Genomic DNA, 19,344 nt, shown 5'->3' on the forward strand with positions numbered 1-19,344 from the left:
AAGAAATAAACAAAATTTGTGAATGATGGAAACATAAATGATTATTAATAGAAAATGCTACTAATACACTTTATGGCTATTATCAAGGCATTCCCCAACAAGGCCTCTGACAAGTACAGAACACTGGACTAGGATGAGACATATGATAGATTTAATCTAGTATGGAAATAATTATGTTCCTATAATGTTTAAGCTTTAGAAATTCAAAAGTAAGTAATATACTTTTGAAGTCAAAATTTTACACTCTAAACTTTAGCTATGCAGCTATTCAACCGTAGTAATCAGGCACTGAGCACCTTGCCAGTTTCAACAAATACTATTTCGAAGGGTCAGTTTCTACTGAGATACCTTTAAGTCATCAATGCAGTTATTTAAAAAAACTACAAGGTTGGAAGCAGATGTGCTGACTCAGTTTTCACTTTAGCTGGCTGAAGTCCAGAGAGTAGGGTTCTAGTTCTTCTAGCTCTGCCATTATGCTACCTGACCTGGGACAAGGCACTTAATATCTGCAGGCCTCAATTTCTTCCTGTAGAACCAAGGGACTATACTAGATGACCTCCCTAAGGACCGACTAGTTCCAACATTTTATGATTCCTTCTTCATTTAAGTACTTCCTCACACTTTTTAAGCAAAATTATGATCTAAATTTTAAATAGAACTTCCAGTTCTAAAATCATTTGATTATGAAAGATGTTAAACAAAATAAAAACTTAATACCTTAAATTATTTTAAAATTCTTTCTGGATCTAAACAATTCTTTAACTCTATACTGTCACAAGTAAAAATGAAAACTAGTGCTTTAATTATAAAATGGATCAATTCTTTTAAGTACTTAAGCATTTTTAATGATATTCAAAAAGGAAGATAAATGAGCATATGGATAGTACTGACCTAAAAGAAAATACAGTCTATTTTTCCTACAGCAAAATCTATTAAATTGTTTAATAATCTGCATATACTTAAATAAATTAAATAATACAGGTACATCATCCCTAATCTAGGAAGAAAAAAAAAAGCACACTATCAGACTATCAGGATTTATTCATCCACTACACTTAGTCTAGAACCTTCTCTAAGAAAACTATATTTCTAATTTAAGGCAATGATATTTAATACATTGTTTAAAATTTTAATAAAAATGTCTTCTTTAATGGAATAGCAAAAGCCTTCACTTGCAAATGCAAAGTATTTAACTGAACACTCAACAAGAAAATTTCCTTGATATATATACTCTTTTCAGTAAAAATTTCTTCCTTTTCTGAGCTTCCTTAGCAATAGATTTTTATATACTTCACTAAAGGAACCTGATATTTCTTCTTTTTTCCACCTATACTATAAGCTTTTCAAGGGCAGGGTTTATGTTTGATTCATCTTCTTATCCCTCAGAACCTACTATATTCACACATTTCCCAAAAAATAATTGCTGAGGGAATAAGTATATAATTAATAAATAATACAGAAGAACAAGTTGCTATTAACAAATGAAAGAAAAAAACGCACTGTATCTTATTTTAACACTTAAAGAAGAAGATAAACACCATTCCTTCAGTGTTTCATTTCCTCAGTAAATAATTTTCCTAAAACAGAATTGGCAAATTAACAGGAAGAGTCAACTGTATGTTTTTTTCCCCTGAATATGTTTCACAGCTTTATACTGTAAATAATGCCCCTCACAGTAGTAAACAAAACTCAGATTTCATTTACCAATAATTATCAAAAAACTGAGGGCTAGTCAGTCTGTGGCTTTTGCAAACATATTTTCATTATTACTAACCTCTTTCATAGTTTAAATTTCTTTTGCTCTTAACTATAGAAATGGAAATTATTTCTAAAACGTCAACTCAGTACACAGGTCAAGAATAGCCATAGAGGGGCTTCCCTGGTGGCGCAGTGGTTAAGGATCTGCCTGCCAATGCAGGGGACACGGGTTGGAGCCCTGGTCCGGGAAGATCCCACATGCCGCGGAGCAACTAAGCCCGTGTGCCACAACTTCTGAGCCTGCGCTCTAGAGCCCGCGAGACACAACTACTGAAGCCCACACACCTAGAGCCTGTCCGCCGCAACAAGAGAAGCCTCTGCAACGAGAAGCCCGTGCACTGCAAGGAAGAGTAGCTCCCGCTGGTCACAACTAGAGAAAGCCCGTGCACAGCAACAAAGACCCAACTCAGCCAAAAATAAATAAATAAATTTATTTATTTTAAAAAAGAGAAAAGCCATAGATTAGAAATACAAACTTTAACAAAGGCATTGTTGTCTCAGTGAAACATTAAAGAAGGAAATCTTTCACTGGAGCCAAGAATAGTTTGACCACTTCAGAAAAATATTTATCACAGAATCAAAGTTTAGAGAGTTAACAATAAGCAGTAATATATATGAAAAAGGTCCTCCCAAAGTTAGCTAAACTTATTGAGAAGGGTGATTATTTTCTGACAAGTGTTTTATATTAGTAAAATAGTAATCTCTTAGAAGATGGCCTTTTCTAATCTACAAAACAAATAATAGTGCCTAGTAGCAAAGGCTCAAATAATTTTATTAGTTATCTACTGTAGCAAATGACTACAAAATTAACTCACTCTATTGAGCTGACATTCCAACATTGTTGAAAGAGAAGTAACTCTGAAGCTTTGGTAACCTGAATGGTATTCAAAAATTAGTTTTCACATTACAGTGGATCCCTGAACAGTGAGTGGGTTTGAAATGCATAGGTCCACTTACATGTGCATATTTTTCAGTAGCAAATACTGCAGTACTGCATGATCTGTGGTTGGCCGAATTCGCAGATATAGAACTACAGATACAGAAGAACCACATACATAGAGGAAATACGATTATGGAAAGGCAACTACGCAAGTTTTAGGCAGATTTTCATCTATGCGGAAGGGCAGCATTGCTAACACAACCCCCACGCTGCTCAAGGACCAACTGTGCTTTGTTCTGGAGATCAAAAAAAATTAACAGTAATCTCCGTTTTTAATGCACTGCTAATTTTGGAAAATACTCCACTTCATCCTCAAATTTCAGCATCATCTTCCAAACATTAAAACTAATTTCTCTGCAACTACTGTCCTTACCCCAGCCCTACCACAAACACAACTGCATTGCTTCAAACAACAAATCAGTAAGTCACTGAATGCTTCAAGGCCTTTTCTCAAAAGTTTACTGCAGTAGTTGACAAAGGAAGGTAGAGCAATGATAAAAAAAATTCTAGGTCTTTAGTATTTTGGGCTCTGAGAAAATAAATAACAAAACTTAGAACAAAGTCAATAAATTCAACCTTTAACTTGTTATTTAGGGTTTTTAAAGTTTTAACCAAATCTCAAATAAACACCGTATAAACTGACTAATCTCACAAACAGAATAGGATTAGCAGTTCCTTCCATGGATGTGATTAAAATTATTAGAATATTATTCATAGAGACCAGCAATGAAGATTTTACTGGTATAGACAAGCAAGGAATCGATGAAGAAATTTCCCTTGAAGCTGTCCTTCCTCCAACATTTATGATCCAAAGGCATTTAGAGGCAGATATAAAATGCCAAATCAGTTATAAAAATTTATGAGATAGATTATTCTGAATTCAAAGATCCCTGGAGCAATCCAGTATGTCCCACACAGGCTACTGGAAATTTTTATCAGGAAGTAAAAAAGAATTCCTATTTGAATAGTCTTAATTGGTCTATCCCATGGAACTCATACAAAAGGTACACTTACACATTTGTAACTATTCAGTTTTCACCCCCTTATATTTTTTATTTTAAAATTTTCTATTTATTATTTAAACTTATCTTCATAATCAATTTAGGTATTTTTAAGTTATCAAAGGCCAATTTTAAGTTACTGAAGTGCAATTTCAATTAAGCAATGAAGTGCCAGTGTACAACACTGTACCTATAAAAAGGTTTGACTTACAACTTCTTAACTGTTCAGAAAATAACTAAATCATAGGTTGATGTCACATATAAACATAGAGTATTATTAAATTTGGTGATGGGCAGTATACTGCCAAAGGATATCAAGATACAACTTAAGTTTAATCTGTGGTTCAAATTGCTAACTTAAAATAAAAGAGCAGTCAACAAAAATTTTAATGGACCTCTCTTCTATATTTAAAAAAGGCAGAAAATAGTCCACAAGCAGCTACTTTATAAGCGTATTTAATCAAATGTACACGCAAAGGAGTAAGCTCTCATGTAAATGTCACTTGGTACGGTCAAAGCTGACACATAATTGACCTATATCTAAGTAAGAGTAGCTTTCTTTAAAAAAGTCTTCAAAAAATAATGCTTAGAAATGTTTTAGAAGAATGGCAGACTGCCAAATCATTCAACATCCCAGGAGAATTTCAGACTTTCTGGTTTTAATTGAGCAATTCAGACCCACTCACAAGTTTAAAATTTCACTCTTCTACTTGAGTAAGCCTCACAGTTGTCAGAGTCACAGGATGAGATCTCAAGATATACCATTAAATTGCTCCCTCAAGTCAGTGGACATGTCCTCAGATTTCAGAAAAGGTAAAAATTTCACACTTACTCATAACTTTTAATAAAAGAAAGGAGAAAACGTTGTCATGGGTATATGTGCAAATACTACTTTGGTTTTTAAAATAAGAAACCTGTCTCTATTTAAGATCAAGAAAATTTGTTTTATAAATAAGGTCTACAGTTAACTGACTTCTAGGATGACTTAATAACTCTGCTAAAATGCAACTGAATCCATAAAATATTATGTTCTATCAATCTAATCTAATGAAATACATTAAAAATATTATTTGTTGCTACTACTTTCAGTGTAAATAGGAGATATTTTTTTTAAATGAATTACTTTTCATCCATGCGGCTTCTCATTTTCTTCAGTTTCTGCATAATGCTGCTAGTTTCACTGCTGGAGATTGAAATGGGGGAAGGACTGCGGGTCTCCAAGTCAGTTGGAGCAGGACTGGTTGCCTTATTATCCTTTGTATCATCATCACTATGAGAGTCCTGCAAACAATAGCGGGTAGTAAAGTATTATAATTATACTGGAATTTAAGATCTCAAACTGATTTAAACACTGTCATTTCAAAATTAATTTATCTTCAAAACAGTATTTGTAAAATAGCTGAAATTAAGGTATTACTTAAAGGACAAAATTATATCACACAAGTAAAATGTATATACATGTACTTATATAGTCCCTAGATTTGTTGCTTAGGAGCAACAAAACCTGAATAGCAGTGAGCATGCTTAGCACCAGATCTTGATTTCTAAATAACTATCCTCTTTGGAGAAACAGCTGATTCCAAGGCTGAGGCAGGGAAAGTAAAAGACGACCCTGAAACATCTTGTTCCAGAAAACATGAAAGTGCTCAAAGACTGATGGGTACATGTCAAAAGGACACAGAAACCTGCTTGAAGAGGCTCCTAATGGCCCAATTTGAGAAAAAGTGAGCATCAAAACAAATGATGATAGTAACAGATTATAATGCTGAGTAAAACACAAATCCGTGAGTCCATACTGATATAAATAAAAGGATAAATTTAACTTTGACGAAGAACAGCAATGTATGTAGCTTCAAAATACCTTCATGCAATGCACTTATTAATTACAAAGAGAAAGAGAGTAACTATACAGTGAAGTATGGTAGATGCCACCTTAATCAAGTGTTCGAGTTAACATCATCAGTAATGAGATAAATCAAAATCAGGTGCCACCTGATTGAATGCAGAGAACAACACAGCATCACTTCCGTGATATTCCTGCCAAAGATGCACAACCTGAATCTAATTATGAGGAAAGATCAGACAAACCCAACTTGAGGACCATTCTACAAAATATCTGGCATGTAATCTTCCAAAGTGTGAAGGTCATGAGAGTCAAGAACTTTTCCAGACTGAAAGGGATTAAAGAGATAATGAAAACTAATGTGTCAATATTAATTTGTTGGTAACGTAACTCTCGACTGAGAAAATCAAAGCCCTTTGTACTGTGTTTGAAATTTTCTATAAATCTGAGACTGTTTCAAAATTTAAAGTGTATTTAAAAAATCAAAGCAGTGAATATTAAGAGATTTATTTAACTGTATTGCTATATAGGCTGAGTTTTCCAACACTATATTGACACTTTACAGTATTTCAGAATAGGTCCAAATTTTGTTTTTGTCTGAATATCTCCTTTGAACCTTGTATCATTATATTAGGCATCAGAGAGCTGACAAAAGTTTTATGTAAAGAGCAAAAATAATTAATTCCTCCCATTAATTCTGAGGAATATATATTGATATTGATATTTGGATTGATAAGCAAAAACAAGGCTCTCTGTCCCAACTGAATTTATAAATGGAAAACATTTTTAAACTAATATATGAAGTACATGTCCCTTTCAAAACTTGAATATCCCATGAGAGTAAAAAAAAGACTCACTTTACATAAAGGCACATACATAGAACTTTATCCTGGTGCATTACTGTATCACAGTGCTAGAATGAACACACCCACCATATTAGAAGATGAGGTAGAGTTAGGTATTAGCAAGCAACATGAGGCAGAAAACAAATTAATAATAATTTCATGTCATTTACCAATTTATTCTCCCCTGCAGACTTCAACTTCTCCTGAAGTTTTATGGTGGTCTGTCGGATCCTTTCTATCTCCTCCTGCTGTTTAAGAATCAGCTGTCTTTCCTTCCGAGCTGCCTTATTGGCTTCCTGAAGACGTTTAATTTCTGCCTAAAGTTTAAAGAGTTAGGAGAGGGATTGAAATTTGGAGGAGACAAGTCCAAAATAATATTTTAAAAAGAAAATCCAATCATCACATACATCAAAAATAAATACATATAGCATTTCAAGATAAAAATAATACTGAAAAATTTTTAGGCAGTGGAGGAATAAAAAAAGTCACATAACTCCATCACTCTAAAATAATTTAACATGATTCCTTAATTCAATTATAATTACAACAGACTGATAATTTCATATCCCTTTTTAAAACTTAACATACCCCTTTATATTTTTCCATAGTGCCATTTAGTCTTTACATTTATTTGTTTAATAACTGCATATCAAGTAAACTAATTAATGTAACCATTATTCTATTACTAAACTCCATTCCGAATAGTGCTTTAATGCCTATAAATTGTTTCATACTATGGATTAGTTCTTTAGGAGAGATTCCAAAAAGTAGGACAAACAAGTCAAAGAGAATGAATGATTTTATGGCCCTTAGAATAGTTTCTAAAATTGCTTTCAGAAAAGAATTTTCTCCACATAAAATGCCACCAGAAACATTTAAGACTACATTGCACCAAACTCTCTCCACACAGAATATTACTGTTTTCTTTTGCTAATAGTGGGCAAAAAGTGATACACTTCACTGTTAATAATAAAATTTAACAGACTGTCCATTTTTTTCATAAATTTGTTGTAATCTGTTTTCTTGTCAATAAAGTAAGCGTAATAAAGATATTAATAACTTGTTACAATTTATTTAAATTTTAAAAAGAGATCTTTTAAACTATCTGAAAATGCAGAAAAGTGCACAATAAACATCTAATTCCAAAATCCCAAATTAACAGTTGTTAATACTGTCATATTTTCTCTTAGTCTTTAATTTCATAAAGAAATAAAAGATTACAGATAACACCAGTCTACAATTCCCTGCTCCAACTCCCTAGAGGTAACCACTATCATGGTATATATCCTTCCATGGTATACATCCTTTTAAAATTCTTCTACAAATATTTGTACTTACCTGCAAAAAAATATATACTGTTTGGTTTGTATGTTTTAAAATATTTTATAAGTTATATCATACATATATTTTTTCAATCTTGCTTTATTTACTAAACATTGCTTTTATATGTCTCCATGTTGATTTGCCCCTAAATGCTGCATAAATTTACACTGGAAGTATACAGATTTCATGTATCTATTACCTCTATGGTTAGATAAGGTTGTTGTCTACTATTACAAACAATACTATAATCAATAGCCTTATACTTTTTGTCTACTTGGGCACGTGTATGAATTCCTCTCAAGCACCAGTTCTCGAAGTATGGTCCAAAGACCCTGACACTGCTTCTTCTGAAGACTCTCAGGGTCAAACTATCTTCATAATACTAAGACAAGACATTATTTGCCTTTTCACTCTCATTCTCTCATGAGTGTACAATGGCATTTATTCACATTTTGAAGAAAATAACTATATTTTTCAAAACAAACAAAATTAGTGAAAATAGTATGTAGATGTTTGCACACCTCTTTACTGTCTGGCTTGGTTTTTTTTTTTTTGGTTTGGGTTTGTTTTTTTTTTTAATTGAAGCATAGTTGATTTATAATACTGTGTTAGTCTCAGGTGTACAGCAAAGTGATTCAGTTATACACTAATTTTTTTTCAGCTTATTTTCCATTACAGGTTATTACAAGATATTGAATATAGTTCCCTATGCTATACAGTAAATCTTTGTTGCTTATCTATTTTATGTATAGTAGTTTGTATCTGTCAATCCCATACTACTAATTTATCCCTCCCCACCTCCGTGGCTTGATTTTTTTTAAATAACACGCATTGCTCATTTGGAAAATGTTTAGTTCACTCAGTTATGCAGATCTTCCAAATGTTCACATATTTCATTATGCAATCCCCCCAAATCACATTTATTAATATCACTGTGATCTCGAAAAAACTTCTTTAGTATTAGGTGGTAGACAGAAATTTTTCAAAATTCTGACATTTGCTTGAAAGTTTGAACCTTATCATTGGCAACAAACACTGTCAATTGCCTTCTTTGAAGTGACAAGCACACTTTGTTCATTTCTGAGAAAATGACTGTCAAATACCCTAATCTGAACAAACATAGTTTGTCTCTGAATAACTCTTTCAAGTAAAAATGGTATTCCATGAAAAATATCTGGCTAGCTCAGCTTGCAATTCAAACTATACAAATGCTTTCCCATGAGTTAATCACCTTCCTCTGGTATCTAGGAAAAGTGCTTAATTGTGGGCTTCCCATTCCTGTCACGGAGAATATGAAAACAACAAGTACTCAGAGGTCAACACAATAAAATTAATAATTTTTACTACTTAATCAGGACATTCTTTAGTAGAACTAGATTTTTTTCGCTGCAAGTATGTGGCAGTGGAAGATATAATGACTACTAGCAGTTTCGTGCCCCTGCCCTGATCTGTGCTAAGGCATCAGCAGTTTTACCACCATTGTTTTTGCACCATTTAGTGCAAACGTCAACACATAAAAAGGGCAAATTCACATCTCACTATCCTTATGAAAATAGTTTTGATCTCCCTGACCCGTGAAAGGGTCTCAGGAATCCCCAGAGCTCTACAGAACACCTTTTGAAAACTGCTACTAGCTTAGGCCTGAGTTTCTAAACCAATTAATGTATAATTTCACCCAATCCAAGCTTAGAAGAAAGAAAAGATTTTTTTCAAGGGGTTCTAAGGGGAAAGTGTTTGCATCTCTCTTAAGAATAAGCCATAAGGTTGTACAAGTAAACTGCTCACTTTAAAATGGTTAATGGTGGGATTTCCCTGGTGGTTCAGTGGGTATGACTCCGCGCTCCCAATGCAGCTGGCCCGGATTCAATCTCTGGTCAGGGAACTAGATCCCACATGCATGCTACAACTAAGAGCCTGCATGCCGCAACTAAGAAGCCCACATGCTGCAACTAAGACCCAACACAGCCTAAATAAATAAATATTTTAAAAATAAATAAATAAATAAAATGGTTAATGGTATATTCATTTAAAAATGGTTATTTTATGTGAATTTCACCTCAAAAAAAAAAAGAATAAGGAAAATATGTTCCTGTTGGATACAGCTGTGCAAAGATATGTGGCCAAATTCCTCATAGCCATCTCACTACATGTCAAAATAATCCCTACTGATACAACTGCAGTAAGTATCTCAGTACCTATATCCTCACACTCTGGTGCCTTTACTCCTACAGGGCAACTTTCTAGGGGTAGCTGTGAGACAGGCCTGGGACCTGGGAACCTTTGCTACAATGCTGCAAAGCTTGTACCTAGACACCTCTCCTTAAGCCATAAATACAAAGAAACTATATGGGACCAAAAATAAAAGCTTGCACGCTAGGGCAAATTCTGGACCCAAAAGATACAAAGAAACCAAAATAACCAACTGCCACTTTTGAAGAGCCTGGAGCAAAAGCAGGGTGCTGCACATGCCCCCTGCACACAGCACCACCTAAGGGGTGGGCAAACCACCTACGCCGCCCCTCCCTTCCGACCCCTGGACACACCCCTACCCTCACCCCACATAAGGAATCAGCTCCCTGGCCCTCCGAAAGCAGCAAGCAAGCAAGGGAACCTATTGTTTGTTCTCACTCCCCCCTGCTGCAGCAGGGGCCCCAATAAAGCCTTGCCTGAATTTCTTGTCTGGCCTCTGATCAATTTCTACTGATTAAGGAGGCCAAGAACCCTGGTCTGTAACAGCTAGTTGGATCAAAGAATACTTTTTGCACATTTACTTAAAAAGCATTCTGGCCTCCCATAAACATAGCATGCAGAAAAATTAGTCACTCAAACCCCCACCACTGGGATTGACCAGTTTGCCACATTTGTTTCAAATCTCTGTTTCAAAATTAATTCATTAGAGAGAAAACTAAACTCTACCCCAATCTCTTTTTCCATTTTCCTCTCCAGAAGTATATCATCCCTACATGTGCTGTGTACTTTTGATGCATGAGTGATTCCATGGAACATATATTACTAATTGGTGACTTTTAAAAATTTACAAGAATGGTATCATATTGTACATATTCTTTTGCGTCTTGTTTTTCTGTAATAACTAATATTATAATTAAAAAAACTTTTCACCTCACTGCATGGCATGAGGGATTCTTAGTTCCCCAACCGGGGATCAAACCTGTGCCCCCTGCAGTGGAAGCGCCGGGTCTTAACCACTGGACTGCCAGGATAGTCCCAATATTATGATCTTTGATAAGACCTACTGCTGTCCTGTTCAATACAGTAGTCAGCAGCTACATGTAGCTATTTAAATTGAGATTAATTTTAAGTGAAATTAAAATTTCAGTTTCTTGGTTGCACTAGCCACATTTTAAGTACTCAAAAGCTACATGTGGGGACTTGCCTAGTGGTCCAGTGGGTAAGACTCCACGCTCCCAATGCCGGGGGCCGAGTTCCATCCCTGGTCAGGGAACGAGATCCCGCATGCATGCCGCCGCTAAGAGTTCGCATGCCACAACTAAAAAGATCCCGCGTGCCACAACTAAGACCCAGCACAGCCAAAATAAATAAATAATTTTTTTAAAAAAAAGCTACATGTGGCTAGTAGCTACTGTATTGGATAGCAGAGATACAGAACATTATCATTATTAAACAGTTCTTATTTTAATGCATTCTTTTTCCCTGCAGTGTTATATTTTCTTGCAGAAATATTCCCTGGTTCAGCTATTCTCTTACTGAAGAAATAGTTTCCACTTTTCCCTATATACTGTAAAAGCTTCTCTAGGATATTTACCAACACATAGAAATGCTGAGTCATAAATTGTGTCTTCAATTTACCTAGTTATAGTCAAACTGCTCTGAAAGTCGTTACACCAGTTAACACTCCCACCAGCTACAGAGAACTGCAGTGACAAAAACTGAAGACCCAAGACAGTTAAGTCTTAAACTTAAGTCTTAAGACTTAAGCCTTCAAACTCTGTCTTCACCTCAAAACATCCACCAATTCTAAAGCAGCATAGGCAAAAAGGCTAAGGAATTAAGCCAGAAACCTCTCAACAGCAGAGCAGAAATCCCCAACAGTCTCTTGTGCTGGTAAAAACGGTTAACCTGGTTTTCAACGGAAATCCCTTTGGGGTCACAACCGAGTGTTAATGCAAAGCAGAAGTATACTGAGGTTTACCAAGTCCGCAACCCAATGCCAACCCAGCTCAGCCCCTGAGTGGAATAAAGTGAACAGCTGACCACTCTAACTGCATAGAAGAGAAAAGGATAAATCCTCTCTAGGGGAAGATAACATCATCTGGAGCCTTTGCAGTTATTTATACACAGTGTCCAGCACTCAATAAAAAAAATTACTAGGCATCTTAAGAAAAAGGGTCATATGATAATAAAAAATAAAAACAGACAATAGTAGCGGACACAAAGATGTCCAAATGATAGAGTTAGCAGATAAGGAAGTTAAAATAACTATGAATAATGTGTTCAAAAAGTAACAGAAAAAGGTCAAAAAACAGATGAAAAGGTAGAGAATTTCAACAAGAATTAAAATCTATAAAAAAGAACAAAACAGATATTATAGAACTAAAAAAGAAATCAAATTAAGAACTCACTGGATAGATTTAACAGTACACATCACGGTGCAGAAGCTATAACAAATTCAAAGACAGGTCAATAAAAACTTTCTAAACAAAAGCACAGTGGTTTTTTGTTGTAGTTGATGATGTTGTTGCCATGGTTGTTTTACTGTTTTAAAGAATGACATTAAAACAAAACAGGGGATTCCCTGGTGGCGCAGTGGTTGAGAGTCCGCCTGCCGATGCAGGGGACGTGGGTTCGTGCCCCGGTCCGGGAAGATCCCACATGCCGCGGAGCAGCTGGGTCCCTGAGCTGTGGCCGCTGAGCCTGCGCGTCCGGAGCCTGTGCTCCGCAACGGGAGAGGCCACAATGGTGAGAGGCCCGCGAACCGCAAAAAAACCCCAAAACAAAACAAAAACAAAACAGAGCAGAAGAGAGACGTGGTATATTGTCCAAAGGTCTAACGTTTGTCTACTTGGAGCTTCTGAAGGAAAGGAATGAGAGAATAGGACAAAAGCAACACCTGAAGAGATAATTTTCAAAAACTGATGAAATACTACAAACAACAGATTCAAGAAGCTCTGCAACTCTAAATAGTATCAGTGCAAAAGAAACCACACCTAGGCAAATCATAGTAAATCTACTGAAAAATCAAAGACAAATTTTTGTTTATTTTTCATTTTTATTTTTCGGCCATGCCACGCAGCTTGTGGGATCTTAGTTCCCCAACCAGGGATTGAACCCGGGCCCCGGCACTGAAAGCACCGAGTCCTAACCACTGGACTGCCAGAGAGTTCCTCTTAGGACAAAGTTTTTAAAAAAATATTAAGTAATATTCCAATATATAACTCAAATGATTAAGTTCACAGATCATCCAACACAATAGCTAGTACCTGAAAACACGTCAATAAAGGAAAAGAAAACTAGAATCTATTAAATACTTACCAGGCAACGTGAAACAGATTTTACATATGTTACCTCATTTAATCCTCACAACCACCATATGAAATAAAATCTCACTCCAACAGATAAGGAAACTAAGTCTCAGAGAGTTACTTAAACTTGACCATGAATACGCATTTGCAACAGACGAAGCTGGAATTCAAATAATAACAACTAACATTTATTGAGCACTTACCTTTGTGCCAAGGTTTGTTCTAAGTTATTATATGTATTAACTCATTTATTCCTCTTAACAACCCTACAAAGTATGTTATCATTATTATGCTTGGTTTATAAATAAGGAAACTGAGGAAAAGAGAAGTTAAGTAACTTTCTAAGATTATAAAACTAAAAATTGGAAGGTTTGGGATTTTAATCTAGGCAGTCTGACTCTAGAGCCTGAATTCTTAACCACTACACCATGCTACCTCTCCAGGATACAAATGCCACGTCTTTCTGAGTCCATTAAGCCAAAATATTTGTCAATTTGTAATTCATATGTCTTGAAAATCTGTTTGGAGAAACAGTAACTAAAAAATTAATCCAATTAGACTCACAAACATCTTAATTTTAAAAATATGCATATCAAAGCACAACTTTATTTTACATAGTAAATGAAGGCAGAAGGTCTTACTCTATATTGTATTCAGTTAGCAGTGAAACACAACCTTAATTTAGGAGAAATACAATAGGCCACTAAGCAACTTCTGTAATTATAGTAGTAGGTATCAACAGTGGTAAATATCAACTAAATCTCCTTTAATGTGATAGTAAGAAAAAGATCAGGCAAAATAATAGATTCCACAATCTAACTTGTCACCTTACGTTCTCTTAAAGGAGTGTTTTTCCTAACATACCTTTTCTTGCTGCAACCTTAAGAGCAAACCACGTTGTTTCTTTCGGAGTGGGGGCATTTTATCATCTTCTCCTTTATCTCGTAGATGTCTGCAATTATTCCCATTGAGACAAAGATTAGATTAAACTTCTATTCTAATGTCAAGAGTTCTCAACCACTAACAAATCTCTAACCCATTTAGCATTTTCAAATGTGGAAAACAGTTGCTGCATGCAGCAACTCCTAACCCAACAAATATTTTATTGGATATATGATACATGCAAACCCTAGACTATGTCCTTTAAAGATAAAATAGCTTTGAGAAATTTATAACATAGTAAAGGAATTAAGTATAAAATAACAATATAAGAGTCAGTTAACTGATAAAAGAGAAATGCAAAGAAAATGTTATATGTTTAGGATGTCTTGAAAGCAACATGATTCAAGGATGACTGCTGTATTTCTAGCTTGAGAAACTGGGTTGATCAAATTAAATTAGATGAGGAAACAAAAACATCTCTAAAAACAAGGCATTTCCTTTTCATGAAAGGAGAAATCGAACAGTCAAAACTATGTTCACTGAAAGAACTTACTTTTTCTGATGCTCTAGCCAGGCTAATTCAGCTTTAGTTTTCTCCTTCAAGGCCTTTTCACGGAGACGCAGGAGTGAAGACTGGTGAGCTGCTCTCATTTCCTCTTCTTTCATATACTGTCTAACCATCTCCATAGTAAATTTAGAAAAGCTGTCTTGTCCTCCTGAGAATGGCATGCTCAGCTCCTGAGTTAGAGAGTTTATGTCGTGTTTATCACCATCTAAACCTTTTGGAACTTAATTAACTTCATTAAAAGAGGTATGCACTTATAAAAATAAATTATGTATATAAAAAGGCTGCCAACCACGTAAAAGAACATTCTTCAAAAAAAAAAAGGCATGTGAAAGCCAGTAACATTCATCTGCTAATTTATTCACCCAATAAAATTTTAACAAACAACTACTGTAAGCTAGGTATTGTCCCAGGGGTGTAAAACTGGGTAAGGATTTGCCCCTGTTATTCAAAAGGCTTACAATTTAATAAGAAGAAAGATATAAATGAAAAATTTTAAATGGAATACAGTGTTGTAAGGGTAAAGTAAGTGAAAAAGCTAGACATAACTTTGGCTCAGATCCTCAAAAGCCTTACATATCATTCCAAGGAATAATTTGTAAGCTACTTTATAAGGAAAGCAAAGCCAGAATCTATACCAAAAATATAACATAAAATTGATATCTCAGGAAAATCATTCTGGTAGCTGACAATTGAGTTCAAGTACAAAATAATTCCTCATACCTTTGAGAGAACACATCCACAACTATTTATGAAGTATCTCCACAGGTAAACTGAAACACACCTTGGCAGAGGACAGTGTAGTCTTTTCTGGGGAAGTTTCTTCATCAGAGTCATCATGATGGCCTCTTTTCTTTTCCATGTTAAATCTGCGATGACTCTCAGAAGGTAGTAAAGATCGAAATGATCTTTCTTCTATTTCATCTTCTGTCATGGATTCATCAAATTTCAGGGAATATTCTGTTGCAACAGAAGTTGAATCTATAATAAAAGAATATGGAGCAAGTAGATTTTATCATTATAACAGTTTTCAGTAGATATTCAATTAGTAGCCCTGAATAGCTTCCAATTTTTTTAGCAATTATGAATAATAATGCCACAAATATTAGTGTATAGATTTTTGTGTGGACATAAGTTTTCAGATCACTTGGGCAAATACCTAGGCATGTGATTGCTGGGTTATTATAAAATGCTGTGTAAATGTCTTCCAGCGGCGCTGTGCCATTTTGCATTCTCATCAGTGATGAATTCAAGTTCCTGCTGCTCAGCATCCTTGCCACCAATTTGTTGTTATTTTGGATTTTAGCTATTCCAATAGGCAAGTTATAGTATCTCATTGAGATTTTTTTTTTTTCTTTTTTTTTTTGCGGTACGCGGGCCTCTCACTGTTGTGGCCTCTCCCGTTGCGGAGCACAGGCTCCGGACGTACAGGCTCAGTGGCCATGGCTCACGGGCCCAGCCGCTCCGCGGCATGTGGGATCTTCCCGGACCGGGGCACGAACCCGTGTCCCCTGCATCAGCAGGCGGACTCTCAACCACTGCGCCACCAGGGAAGCCCTCTCATTGAGATTTTAATTTTCACTTCCCTATAAATATATGATATTGAAGACCTTTCCCATGTCTATCTGCCATTTGTATATTTTCTTCAACCAAGTGTGTCTGTTCAGCTCTTTTGCGTATTTTTTAATTGGGTTGCTGATTTTCCTGATGAGTTTTAAAAGTCCTTTATACACTCTGGATGTAAGTCTTTTATCCAACGTGATTTACAAATATTTTCTAACAGTCTGTGGCTTTTCATTCTCTTAATAATGTCTCTTACAGAGCAGAAGTTTTTAATTTTTAACAAAGTGCACCTTATCAATTTCTTCCTTCATAGATTGTACTTTTGGTGTTGTACCTAAGAAATCATTGCCAAACCAAAGTGACCTAGATTTTCCCATTTTCCCCTTCATACGAGTTTTTCAATGTTTTAATTTCTTTGGATTTTGGTTGCCCCATGAATTCTAGCCACCTTAGCTTTCTTGAAAGATAGGCGTGTTCACAGCTGGATAGCTCTATTGTCCCATCCCACAGAATCCCAGAAGTCTGAAAGCTTTCCTATATTTCATCCTGTCTCTTGCCCTTTAGTCCAAACTGGCTGTGTCTCTGCTAGTCTAACCCCATCTCTGTGCCTGGCTTCTGCTGAACATGCTGAGATGGCTGATTAAATCCATGGGTAATGTCTTCAGGAAGCAGCTGTCCAGTCACACCCTTGGTGTTCTTTCCAGAACTCACTTTCTCATTTTTTACAATATGGATAGGCTGAGAATTTTCCAAATCTTCAAATTCTGGTTTCTTTTTGCTTAATAATTCCTTCAGTTTATTTCTTCTCTCACATTTTACTATAAGCAGTAAGAAGAAACTAGGCTATGCCTTCAACATTTTACTTAGCAGTCTCCTCAGCTAAATATCCAAGGTCACCACTTTTAACTTCCACTTTCCACAAAACACTAGAACAAGTTCAGTCAAGTTCTTTGCCACTTATAACAAGGACTGCCTATCCTCCAGTTTCCAATAACATGTTCCTCATTTCCAGTTTCCAATAACATGTTCCTCATTTCCACCTTTATTGGACTTCATCGGAATCACCTTTAATGACCAACAATCTCTGCAAGGCAGTGTAGGCTTTTTCTCGCATGAACCTCAAAACTCTTCTATCCTTTACTCGTCATCCAGTTCCAAAGCAACTGCTACACTTCTAGTAATTGTTATAGCATCACCCCAACTTCTAGGTACCAACATCTGTATTAATCAGCTAGGGCTGCCGTAACTATAGACTACTATATCCCTATATTATATTCACTATAAAATTTACAGAAAAGAGTTTTAAAGGATGAAAAAATTTTTAATTTAAATATTTTCTTCTTACACTCCGAAGACTGTCTTGCCTATCCTGCTTTGAAGACTACGGTTCTACACTATCAATCAAAAGCACTACTTAATGACCAGTTATTTAAAAAATAAATCTAGAATGGAGGCCATTAATTTACCAACTTAATGTCTTAAAGGTGCCATTTGTTGCCAGATTCTGTTTTCTTTGCTATATTACTTACTACCTATGATTTGATAGGAGTACAGCTTTAATTTATGATCCAGGAAAAGTAATGAATTTTAATCTATTTAATATATCTGATGTTATTATCATTTATAAGAAATTGTACCTTATTATATTGTTTAAAATTTAAAGTTCTAATAATGTATTCTCCTTTTTATGATCGCGTTACACATCTACAATAGGATAAAAGTAATTTTTTTCAGTACTGAGTATATATTCCATTCACATGCATGATCACCTAGATTTAGTCTTGCCTCCCCTCAGAATCATGACACACAACCATGTAAAATATTAGCAAGGTTACTACTGGCATGGTGTATGGCCTTCAAACAGTTTCACCTGAATACATTTAATATCAGACATAAAACCTTGCCTAATTATATTAATTAGTTCAGTCTCAAATATCTCAAAGGGTTCTGGAAGCCTCCCCAAACAATGATTATACATACATGTGCAAAGAAAGTTACCTTTCTCATCGGGAAGAGATGGTACACTATCACTTCGTAGAGAATCATCCACAGCAGTCTGGACCTGTTCATCAATAGAACTCTCCATCTTTTCACCATGAAGTTTTTTCTCATTTTCCTTACAAGATGGAACTGAAGGACTTTCTTGACGGCTGCTACCACTACTACTCCTGTTTAAGGATATTATGGAAACAAACCAGAAAAAAAAATAAAGGTAACAAAATAAGGATCATAACTTCAAAGTAAACTTATCTGGCCAAGGAAATGTGCCTTATGATCAAGATAGGAAATGACGAAAGATATAAAACATAAAAACGCCACGTAGACATAAGTCTGAGAAGAAACTGTTTCAGGAAAGATGAGTAGAAGAAAGGAAGGTTTCACTTTTAAATAGTCATAATGGGGAACCACTATTCTCAGGCTATCACTCTCTTTTTTCCTTTCATTTTAAAATCAATCTACTGAGAAAGGAGGCTTCTATCTGCTGTTAAATTATAAACCTCATAATTTATTGCAGTCTGCTTCAATTCCCAACTATTCTACTGGAACGGTTCTTGTAAACTCCACCTAAACTCTAATTGTCAAATCCAATAGATAATTTCTTTTTCTACAATATCAGAGGTATGAACCTCTTCTTTTTTAAAAGTTCACTAAAGCAAATGTGGTAAAGTGTTAACACTAGGGTAACCTGGATGAAAGATATTTGGGAACTTTATATTATTCTTGCAAAGTTGTTGTAAGCTTGAAATTATATCAAAGTTAAATGATAAATAAAAGGGTTCTCCTTTCTTATATTCCCTGACTCTACTCCCACCTGCTTCTCTTCCTATCTCCCTAGCAAGTTTTCCTGTGTTTCTTTCGCTTCCTTTTAATTTTTCTACCTTTTCTTAAAATGACTGTGCTTCCTAGGGTTTTGGTTTTGGTTCCTTTCTCCTTTATGCTATATACTCTCCTTGGACAATCTTATGCATCTCTATAATTTCAACTGCTATCATTTGGAATGAACCTCAAATCTGTATCACTAGCTCCACCCTTCCCCTGACTTTAAGTCTCAAATTTCCAAATGCTTAGTGAACTTGTTTTCAAGTTCAGTGTTTTCCTTCCTCCCTCTTTGCTTTCCTTAAT

At 35.3% G+C, this 19,344-nt stretch overlaps 1 protein-coding gene across 7 annotated transcripts in view; it reads right to left on the reverse strand.

Annotated features, from left to right (window-relative positions):
* The window catches only part of CEP350 (centrosomal protein 350), a 136,941-nt gene that overhangs the window by 56,450 nt on the left and 61,147 nt on the right, over positions 1 to 19,344 (reverse strand). For all 7 annotated transcript variants that reach the window (XR_003794335.1, XM_029227710.1, XM_029227707.1 and 4 more), the window contains 6 exons: positions 18,220 to 18,389; positions 15,443 to 15,639; positions 14,647 to 14,831; positions 14,076 to 14,163; positions 6,558 to 6,704; positions 4,823 to 4,980 (listed from right to left, as the gene is read on the reverse strand). Coding sequence is in view for 6 of the 7 variants with exons in the window: in XM_029227710.1 (XP_029083543.1) it covers positions 4,823 to 4,980; positions 6,558 to 6,704; positions 14,076 to 14,163; positions 14,647 to 14,831; positions 15,443 to 15,639; positions 18,220 to 18,389 (945 nt within the window). In the remaining variant the exon portion in view is untranslated. The remainder of the gene's footprint in view (positions 1 to 4,822; positions 4,981 to 6,557; positions 6,705 to 14,075; positions 14,164 to 14,646; positions 14,832 to 15,442; positions 15,640 to 18,219; positions 18,390 to 19,344) is intronic.

The sequence above is a fragment of the Monodon monoceros genome, unplaced genomic scaffold (assembly GCF_005190385.1).
Source record: "Monodon monoceros isolate NGI ecotype Baffin Bay Population unplaced genomic scaffold, NGI_Narwhal_1 Super_Scaffold_18, whole genome shotgun sequence".
In the NCBI taxonomy this organism is placed as follows: Eukaryota; Metazoa; Chordata; class Mammalia; order Artiodactyla; family Monodontidae; genus Monodon; species Monodon monoceros.